Raw genomic sequence first — 11,582 nt, forward strand, 5'->3', positions numbered from 1 at the left:
AGTGCCTCACAAATGTGATGCCGGTGCTTTACCACTGACCTACAGCCCCAGCCCTATAATATTATATTTTGTAAATGTAAGCAAGCTATTACCAATCTTTTTTGTCATTATTCTTACTCAATAGAAGTCAGTCATGTTGAGAATGTGAGCACTTTAGTACAAGAATATATATTGTAGGTAATTTTGTTACCAGTTGCATTTTGGATTTTATATTTTGAGAAGTTTCCCAAACCTCTCTGAGCTCCCCTGTAAAATGGTGATAATAAATACTACTTGGAGGTGTGAAATCATGAAGTAAGTAAACAAGGGGCTCTAACAAATAGCAAGTCCTACTCTGTGTCTATGGAATTTTCTTGTAGATGATCTCATGTCATTATGCTACATCTTGGTGAGTTAGACATTATTGTTACCACTTCACTAATAAAGAAAGGCAACGCAAGTCACAGAGCTAAGGGAAACCATGTCTATCTTTAAAGCTATATGTTTGTAACCAGACCACTCTGATAATGAACGTGAAAGTGTTCAGTAAAATGCTATTCAAATGTTGTTTATGTTATTTTTTTACCAACTCTTGTCATTGTATTTTATATTATCAATTCCATGTCAATGCTCAAGATATTTCAGAGACATATGTGTGAATATGGAGGGGATAGAAAGTTGTAGATAGCTTCATTTTAAAATTCTGTAACTGTGATCTGGGGCAACTACTTTCCCTCCTGTAATATAGGGTAATCTCAGACCTAACTAATATCAGAATTGTAAAGCATAAATGAAATTATACATGCAAAATGTTTCATATTTACTAAATAGATAATGAATTAGTTGTATTATAATCATTACAAATACATGCCAACCACTCTGGAATTATAAAATTATCTGATCATAAATTCCTGAAATCTTAGTTTCCAAATAACATATATATGTGTCTGCCATCCTACCAAAATTATTTCCTACATACCAATTAGAAAAGGAAAGCACAACCAAGAAGAGAATATTATAAATCACCCTTTAAGTATCAATGAGATGTATACATATTTCACACTATCAACTACAGTTAGAATCCTACTGAATGACAAGTACTGTGAATGTTATATTCAAATTTTAAATTAAAAACAATTTTTTTCCTCTCAAAAATTATCCAAAAGAGGAAAATGCAGCCTATTAGTTAATTCCAGGCTCTGGCTCCACTTCCAGTTCAAATTCTAGCTGTTCTACCCATTAGCTTAGTATGTTGGGCTAGTTACTTTCTTCTTCTATAAAATGAAGTTAATAGCAGTAGCAAAGTCAAAGGATTTCTGGGAGAATTAAATGAGCTAATGTAATGTAAATGTGGCACATAAAGCATTATGACTTTGCTAAAAAATAACACAAATTTTCAATTGAAATTTTTTACCACATTTAACAGTCAATAATTAATATGGAGACTTTACTTTGCTATTTTGATTTTAATTCTAAAAGTTTAGCTTTAAAATATTTTAGGGAATAATCTTGACAAATTCACAAGTTAACTGAAGCAATTACCCAAAACAAAATTAAATGTAAAACATGAATTCTTACGAAAGACTTGACTAAAACTACAACTACATTTTTCTCTAAAGATGATAATGAAGAGGAGGAATTAATTTTTACATTTATTAACAATCAATGCCTCAAATAAAGAGTTATAAGAAGGGAGAGACATTAGGCTCATGAGATTAGGATCAAAATCTTGAATGAAGAATTCAATTGGTATTTTATCTTTTATAGGGAGATTTAAAAATCTTTTATAGGGAGATTTTATCTTTTATTAAAAAGATTTATCTTTTTAGGGATATTTTGAAATCAAGGTTTTAAAGTGAGTGAAGCACTATTAAAGACTATCTGAGAGAGTAGGAGTATGGCTATTTCTACAGGCAAATGCAAATAGAGTAGAGTTCCAAAAAGTTGTTAAACTAAAATCAATCTGCCATACAAAGAAGAGGGTCACAAAACCTATAAAGGAGAAATTCAAGGTCATAATAGCACAAACAACAAGAGTATGAATCAAATACATTTTGATAAGTTTCTATATGTTGTTTTCCTATTAATGGAGAAATAAGAATGTTGAGCATGAATATGAATATATTTTTGAATGAGTGTAGGTGAGATGAGTGTAAGTGAGATGACTTAGGACATTAATATTGAGCATTTGCTTTTCTCCAATCCTATGCCTATTGGTGTGACCTTCTTTCTCCTATAAACCTTCCAAATTCTGAAATATTATACCATGAATTAGGCTTAAAGAAAATATGACCATTTAGTGTTTCCCATTGTCTCTTTTCTTTATTAACATGTTTCACGAATATCCAGAACAATGACACAAACCAACAACCATCATTACGCCTCCCTCCCAATTCAGAATGAATCAGGACACAGTGTAATACAGTTTTTTGCTTCCATTAAACTGCAAACATTCCTATAAATACATATGTTCATTACAAAAAAATGCTTTTGATGCCTATAATAATGAAACTTGATATTTAAATAAATAATTTGGGGAATGTGAAATATGAGAAGTTGGAGATTCCATTTTATAGTATCATGATTTCCATAAACATGGTGTATGAATTTTCAAATTCAGTGAGTTTTAATAAATAAGCAAAACATCAATGCTAGATATTTACATTTGTTTGTTTATTTATTTGTTCAATAAATATTTATAGAGTATTGATTATGTGTGAAACATTAAAGATTCTTTCTAAGAGGCTCAGAGGCAGGTACTATGTGCTAGGACTGATATAACTATGTATTTTATGAGTGTAAAAAGAAGCCCAGGGAAGTTCACCAAGTTAGTGGCCAATCTAGTATTAAATTGTCATCTCTGAATTTCTCAGTGTTATTCTTGCCACCTAGAGAGGCAGTAGTTACTAAGGAAAACTGAACTGTAAGATGTTGAGGGCTCTGAGAAATACACCTTTGATTCTGGAATCTGACAGCTCTGTAGATCTGGAGATATCTCGTAACTTCTGTTTCACTAAGATGCCATCCTTAAAAATGGGCATTAATGATACCTATTCTACTGAGCTCACAAGACTGTCTTAGCTTATAAATGAAATAACATATACAAAAATATTTTTAAAATAGCATAAATCGAAATAGCACTAAAATATTATTACTGCCATAGCTTTTAAAATCACTAGGAGATAAGTGCCTCTGCAGCTATCAACTTCCCAATCCACAGAACTACCCCTAAAGTACGAGGAAAAAAGGGCTAAAGAGAAAGTAGTAGAGAAGTAAAATTTTGTCAGATCGTTCAAGGGAAGGTTTTCTTAAAAAACATGAACCCTCCCTCCCAATTCAGAATGAATCAGGACACAGTGTAATACAGTTTTTTGTTAACTTCTTTTAAAATCCCACTATTGAACTTGACAATGTGAAGTAATTCTGATGATGATTTTTCACATAAAACATTGTTTTTAAACACAGAAGTTAATTAATACAGACAGCTATGAAAAGTCCAGAAATGTCACAGGCTCCAATGCTGGTTGAATCCATTAAGGATACCTCACCAGCAGCCCTCTGACATGGGAATCTAGCTGTTGACAGACAAAATAGCAATGACCGTTTACAAAACAAAACTAACTTACCGATACATCATCACCAGAAGGAGTATGATCTTGTACGTCTGCACACACTGAACTGGACTATCTAATCAACTCTATGACATTTCTAGATATGTTAGAGGTTTACGGCTCAAAGAAATAAGGAAACAAATTACAAGTAGTTGAAATGAAACTAGTTTGACAAGTTTGAACAGAGAAGCCTCAGCCCAAAGAACAGCTTGAAGAAAACATAGTCTCAACAAGAAAGAAATAGGTTTTCTTTCTTCTTCTTCATGATTTTTCTTTTTTTTTTTTTTTTGGTATTGACTAATTTTGTTAAAAAAGAATAAACTGGTTGTGAAGATTGAATGATAAATATCTTAGGTATGCACTGGATTAAGAGTTTAAAGAAGATTATTGGTAGGCTTACAAATATCTTGAAGAAGACGTCACAAAAACTCAATAAAAACAATTAAATATTCTTAAAAGCCACATTTATTATATAACTCAACAAATAATTAATAAATTATTGAACAAGTATCTCCATGTTTCACAGGGACACAGTAAATTTATTAATATGTACTAAGTTATTTTAAAAATATTTACTTCTGAGAGAACAAATAAATGAATATCAAATCAGATTTTTCCCAAAATGATTTAATGTAATAAATGTATTTTTAAAAGTTTTTATCAGAATGAATAAAATTGAAAGAGAAGAAGCAAATACTTTCAATTAGACAAAGAACACACGTGTACATGATCTTTGTGAGTTTTAAACCTTAGAAATGAGACTGAAGCCCTGTTTGACTGTGTCCTGATCTTGGTCCCTTTCCTTCTTTTCAGAAACAATTGGTGTTATTAGAGTCTATCTTTCCATAGAACATCCTAAGCATTTATACATATACATACACAAATGTACACACATCCTCAGAAAGAGCATGTTAAATTAAAAATCTTAATTAAAAAGTTTATTATATATATTCTTGTACAATGTGGTTTTTCTTCACTTAATATTTTGAAGATCTTTCTATTTTGGGAGATGATCTAGATCAACTTTATTCTTTTAGTCAACTACTTGATCTATGAAAATATTTAATGTTTAGCTTTGGCTGACAACAAAATGTTACCCATTTAAAGAAAGCCAGTACTCTAAATGAAGGTTTTCAGCCGTCATTGCTTTTAACACTTTGGTAAAGTACATTTGAAATAATCTAGGTACAACATAGTAATTCAAATGCAGAGACTCTAGAATTAGATTGCCAGGGTTCAAATCTTTGCAGCTTCTAGGTCGGTAAAATAATACTAGTAAATGGAGAAATGTGAGTGAGTTAATAAATTTAAAATACTCAGAATAGTACCTCGTGTGATGGAGGCACTACAGAAATATTGTCCATTATTATTAAAACTTCAGTTTATTTGTATATGTTTAAGAGAGAAAAATCTTAACCCTCATGTCATCTGGCTCATAGTTCCCTAGGTTATTGAAGATTAGAAAATTAAATGGCTCAATATTAGTTTATATTCCAGAATTGAGTAGCTACCCTTGGAGTTGAAGGTGGTGACCAGCAGCCCTTAGTCACTATTCTAATCTACCTTTTATGTTTTATCATTTAAAACAACTACAATGTCCTAGTTAATTTCTCTGATGTGTTAGGGACAAAGAGGAAAATGTGATTGTCAACTATCATATTTTTAGTATAGATGATCTTAATTTTTGCTTCACTTTAGGCATCTACTTAAATAGATCACATAAATTCATAACATCTATAAATTTTCAGAGCCATTTTTGACTAAGTCTTTACTTCTATTTGAAATTTATTGAAGAAATTCTTAAGTTTGGGAGTTTTTAAAATTTTCAATGTAACTGAAATATGCATATTGCTGCTTCGCTATTGTCTCAAATTAATGTGACATTATGATGAAAACTTACAGTGCATAAGCATTACATGATGAGGCAATAAAAACATACCTCCCTTGAGAGAGATGTAAGATATTTCTCTGAGATTTTTCTTTAGTTAATGTTACTGTTCTCTCTTGCAGAGTGACACTACAAAATTGATACCAGGTGACAAACAAGTGTTATCATGTTGAAAAATGAAGAGGTGAATAATATCACATAGCTTAGGGGTCAATGCATGTAGTAGCTTACACTGTATTGTGTTATGGGATTTCAGAGCAGCTTAGTATGCTAAACATCACAGTACTTGGTAACTCATTAAACAGATATTTGCTTGGTTGCTATGGATGTTCCTAAGATGTACTTGGATATTAGAGCAGCTTAAAAAGGACAATCATTAAACTCATTTCCTTAAATGTGTCATCAACTCCTTTATTTCTCTTTACTTCATACTCTTTTGATGAAAAGATAACTAGGTAAATTCAAATTTCTGTGATTCTTCACCTATGCTCTTGTGCAGACACACAGAGATGGAGAAAAACATACAAGTTGACTGATTTAATTTTAAATTCCTGGACATGATCCCAAAGGATTCCTAATGCTCTAGAAAGTCATTTTATACTTTCTGGCCTATTTACTTTCCCACCCTCTTGGGCAACAATTTCACACCTCTGGTCTTGTCTTAAACTCCTTCACTTATTCTCCCATTCTCATTCTGACTTGATGTCCTTGCTTCCTCCATCACTGTACTAGTTTCCTGTGACTGCCTTAATAAATTGCCACAAATTTAATGGGTTAAAAGCAATAAAAAAACTATTCTTTTAAAAATTTGTTCTTTTTAGTTACACATGATAGTAGAATATGTTTTGATATATTTACACAAGCATGGGATATATCTTATTTTAATTAGAATCCCATTCTTGTGGATGTACATGATGTTGAGATTGACTGTGGTTTGTTCATATGTGTACATAGGAAAGTCATTTCAGATTCTTTCACTGTCTTTCCTATTCCTATCCCTTCTCCCTTCCCTTCATTCTTCTTTGCCTAATCCATTGAACTTCTATTTTTAACCACGCCCCCCTACCCCTATCCCTGCTTGTTGTGGATGAGCATCCACATATGAGAGAGAACATTCGACCTTTGTTTTTGGGATTGGCTTATTTCATTTAGCATGATAGCAACAGATCCATCCATTTACCAGCGAATGTCATAAATTCATTCTCCTTTATAGCCAAGAAATAATCTATTGTGTATATGTACTACAATTTATTTATCCATTCTTCTTTTGATGGGCATCTAGGTGGGGTTCATGCTTAGCTACTGTGAATTGTGCTGCTATAAACATTGATGTGGATGCATCACTGTAGTGTGCTGATTTTAACTCCTTTGGATATATACCAAGGAGTGGGATAACTGGGTCAAAAGGTGGTTCCATTCTAAGTTTTCTGAGGAGTCTCCATACTGCTTTCTGGAGTAGTTGCAGTAACTTGAAATCCAACGAACAATGTGTGAGTGTATCCTTTTCCCCACCTCCTTGCCATCATTTATTGTTACTTATATTCTTAATAATTGCTATTCTAGTTGGAGTGAAGTAAGATTTCAGTGTAGTTTTAATTTGATTTTCTCTAATTGCTACAGACGTTGAATATTTTTCATATATTTCTTCTTTTGAGAAGTGTCTATTTAGTTCCTTTGCCCACTTATTGATTGGGTTATTTGTTTTTTTTTTTTTTTTTGGTGTTAAGCTTCTTGAGTTCTTTTTATATCCTGGAAATATAATGCCTTATTTGAGTGTTATAGGCTCTCTCTTCATGCTCTTAATTATGTCTTTTGCTGTGAAGAAGCTTTTTAATTTTGTACCATTTCATTTATTGATTTTTGATTTTACTTCTTCTGCTTTAGGAATGTTGTTGAGGAAGTTCATTTCTCAGCTGACATGTTGAAGTGTTGGGCCTTCATTTTCTTCTAGTAGATGCAGGGTTTCTATCCCAGTTCCTAGGTATTTGATCTAGTTTGAGTTGAATTTATGCAGGGTGAGAGATCGGGGTTAAATTTCATTCTACTACTGATTTCCAGTTTTCCAAGCACCATTTATTGAAGAGTCTATCATTTCGGCAATGTATGTTTTTGGTATGTATGTCTAGATAACAGTATTTATGTCTGGAGTTTTCTTTCCTTGTGTGTGTCTGTGTCTGATTTCAGTATCAGGATAATACTAGCTTCATGGAATGAGTTTGGAAGGGTTACCTACTTTTCTATTTCATGGAATAATTTGAGGAGGATTGGTGTTAGTTCTTCTTTAAAGGTCTGGTGGAACTCAGCTGAGAATCCATCTGGTCCTGGGCTTTACTTTGTTGTTAGGCTTTTGATGACATTCAAATTCATTACTTGACATTGATCTCTTTGAATTTTCTATGTCTTCCTGTTTCAATTTGTGTAGGTCATATGTCTCTAAACATTTGTCAATGTCTTCAAGATTTTCTATTTTATTAGAGTATAAATTTTCAAAAGTTTCTCATTATCCTCTGTATTTCAGTAGTATCTGAGGTGATATTTTCTTTTTTATCAAAAATTTTAATAATTTGAGGTTTTTTCCTCTTTTTTTTAGCTTGGCTAAGGGTTTATCTATTTTGTTTATTTTTTCAAAGAACCAACTTTTTGTTTTGTTTATTTTTTGAAGTATTTAAAATTTTAATTTCATTGATTTGGCTCTGATTTTAATCATTTCTGTTTTCTACAAATATTGGTGTTGGTTTGTTTTTTATCTAGGTCCTTGAGATGTAATGTTCTGAAAACCATAAGTCCCAAATCAAGGTGTCAGCAAACTCTTTAGAAAAGACTCATTCCAAACTCTCTAGAAAAAACTCATTCCTTGCTTCTTCTAGCTTCGGTGGCTCTAGGAGTTCCTTGGCTTGTGTCTGATAAGTCTCTCCCTCCATCTTTTCAGGGCTCTCTCCTCTGTTCTCTCTGTGTCCTTTCCTTTTATGTCTCTGTTTAATTTTTTCTTCTTTTTTTTTTGGACAAAATATACATAATAAAATTTACCATTTTAACACTTTTAAGGATATAGTTTTCTGGTATTAAATACATTCATATTCACCGTATTCTACAGCTACTACCACTATCTGTCTCTCAAGTTTTTTCATTTTCCTAAACCAAAACTGCATATCCATTGAACACTAAATACCTATTCTTCCATACCCCTGGCCTCTAGCCACTACTATTCTACTTCTTAGCATGAAACAATATAATTTGACTAGTTACGTAATTTAGGGAGAATCATATAGTATTTGTGACTGGCTAATTTCATATAACATAAAGTCCTTAAGGTTCATTCATGTTATAGCATGTCAACATTTCTGTCCTTTTTATGGTTGAGTAATATTCCATTGTGATATGTATCATATATATAACACACACACACACACACACACACACACATATATATATATATATATATAATATAGTATATCTATAACACATTATATAAATGTTCGTATATGTATCCAGACTTTGTTCATTCATCTATCAATAGAATCTTGATTTACTTTCATTTTGACTATTGTAACCAATCCTGTAATGAAATGGGTGTACAAATATTTGTTCAAGTCCCTGCTTTCACTTCTTTTGATTATATATCCAGAAGTGGAATCACTGGCTTATAAACTAATTTTATTTTAAAATTTTTCTTTTTTCTTTTTTTGCTACTCGGAATTGAACTCAGGGCACTCGACCACTGAGCCACATCCTCAGCCTTATTTTGAATTTTATTTAGAGATAGGATCTCCCTGAGTTGTTTAGCATATCACTTTTGCTGAGGCTGACTATGAACTTGTGATCCTCCTGCTTCAGCCTTCCAAGCTGCTGGGATTATAGGCAAGTGCCACCATGCGTGGCTTATGTTAAATTTTTTGAGAAAGCAGCTGTCATACCATTTTTGCAATAGCTATAACATTTTACATTCCTATCATTTTACATTCCTAAATTCTTGAGTTTTAGTTTCTCCACATCTTTTCCCATACTTGCTATCTTTTCCTCATTCCATCAGGTACTGCTATGGTTTGCATATGGTTTGAGTGCATCTTTCAAGACTTCATGTATTGGAAATTGGTACTCTACATGGAAGTGTTGAGAGGTGATGTAGAACCTTTTAGAGGTGGGACCTAGTGAGAAGTTCTTAGGTCCTGCAGTGCTGCCCTTGAAGAGAACTGATGTAGTTGTTATGGCACCCTGGTGGGGTTTCATGAAAAGGCTGTTACAAAAGAGCATGCCTTGGTTGTCTCTGGCTGTCTGACTTCTTGAATCACCATATGATCTCTCTCTTACGCATACACTCCCATTATGATGCCATTGACCACAATGGTCTGATGCAACCAAGTGACCCTCATCAGAACCAGCATCATGCTATTTGAACTTTCCACTTCTGAAACTGTGAGCTAAATAAATCTCTTTTCTTTATAAAGTGCTCAATCTCAGTTATTTTGTTATAATGGAAGCAAAACAGATCAATTTAGGTACAAAGTGAAATCTTATTGTGTTTTTAAATTTATATTCCCTAATGATTAGTGATGTTTTAACATGCTTCAAGTGCTTATGGTCATTTGTATATCTTCATTTGAAAAATGTCTATTTAGTGCTTTGGTCACTTTTTAATGTGTTGTTTATTTTTTAATTATTGAGTTGTAGGAGTTCTTCTTATATTCTGGATATGAATCCTTAACAGACATATGATTTGCAAATATTTTCTCCCATTCTAAGGGGTCTTTTCGCTTATCTTATAGTGTGCTCAGATGCACAAAATTTTTAAATTTTGGGATAGTACAATTTTCTTTTTGTTCTTTTGTCATCAGTGCTTTTGGTATCATAAATGACAAACCATTACCAGATCTAATGTCATGAAGATTCCCTCTATGTTTTCTTCCAAAGGTTTTGCACTTTTAGCTCTTACTTTTATGTCTTAGATTCCATTTGAGTTAATTTTTGCACGTGGTATAAAACAAAGGTACAGGTTCATTTTTTGGCATGTATATATCGAGGTTTCACAGTACTATTTGTTGAAAAATTCTATTATATTTCCCTTTGGATGGTTTTGGTACCTTGTTGAAAATCATTTGATCATTTATACAAGGGCTTGTCTGGACCCTCTTTTCCATTCCATTACTGTCTTTGTCTTTCTTCAAGTACCACCGTCTTGTTTAGATCTGTACCAAGTTTTGAAATCAGGAAATGTGAATCATCCCACTTTCTTCCATTTTAGATTGTTTTAGACATATAGGGTCCTTTGAATTTTAGAAAGGATTTTTTTAATTCTGCAAAAAAGTCATTGGGGGTAATTTAAGGTCTTTGCCTAATAAGTCCAAAGGAAATTTTGTGAAACTAGCAAAGAGGTAAAGTAATTTGCAAAACATTCAAAGAAGAGACATGACTGATACTAAACAATTCAATAACTGGGAAGCCTTAGATTTTAATCGCATATCAATGTAAAAAAATTGTGTCTCATATAACTTTAATTTTAATTATTAATATAACATGAATACACATATATGTATATATCATATATATATATATATATTTACACATTTATAGAAAATATGAATAAATATTTTTAAAAAACTTCCATGACCCAATGCCTAACATCATTCAGTATTTTTAATACGATATTTTGTTATGGAATCATGAGTTGACTAATATAATCTGGTTGTAATGAGTGATTTCCAGTATCCTCTATTTCTAAAATTCCATTTAACAAACAAACAATAACAACAAAAACCCCTATTCATACCTATTTTCCCCTATTTCCCCTATTCATACCATATAATTGAAAAAAAAATTTAAGAAGCCAGTCAATTGCATCTAGTGTCAAATTCACAGGCATTTTTCTTAGTCCTTGCCTTTCTTGATCTTCTCTTTTTTTAAAAGAGAGAGAGAGAGAGAGAGAGAGAGAGAGAGAGAGAGAGAGAGAGAGAGAATTTTAATATTTATTTTTTAGTTTTCGGCGGACACAACATCTTTGTTTGTATGTGGTGCTGAGGATCGAACCTGGGCCGCACGCATACCAGGCGAGCGCACAACCGCTTGAGTCACATCCCCAGCCCGTCTTGATCTTCTCTTAAAATAATTCA

The 11,582-nt window shown here is 32.3% G+C and overlaps 1 protein-coding gene across 1 annotated transcript in view; it reads right to left on the reverse strand.

Moving 5' to 3' along the window:
* Window positions 1-3,613, reverse strand: part of LOC124082246 (transmembrane protease serine 11A) — a 51,861-nt gene extending 48,248 nt beyond the window's left edge. The window contains exon 1 of the mRNA XM_046428720.1: window positions 3,606-3,613. Within this exon, the coding sequence (XP_046284676.1) occupies window positions 3,606-3,613 (8 nt within the window). The remainder of the gene's footprint in view (window positions 1-3,605) is intronic.
* Window positions 3,614-11,582: the final 7,969 nt, after the last annotated feature.

Source organism: Marmota monax, unplaced genomic scaffold (genome assembly GCF_021218885.2).
Source record: "Marmota monax isolate L192 unplaced genomic scaffold, Marmota_monax_Labrador192_F-V1.1 WCK01_AAM20220418_F8-fsc00132, whole genome shotgun sequence".
NCBI classification, from domain to species: domain Eukaryota; kingdom Metazoa; phylum Chordata; class Mammalia; order Rodentia; family Sciuridae; genus Marmota; species Marmota monax.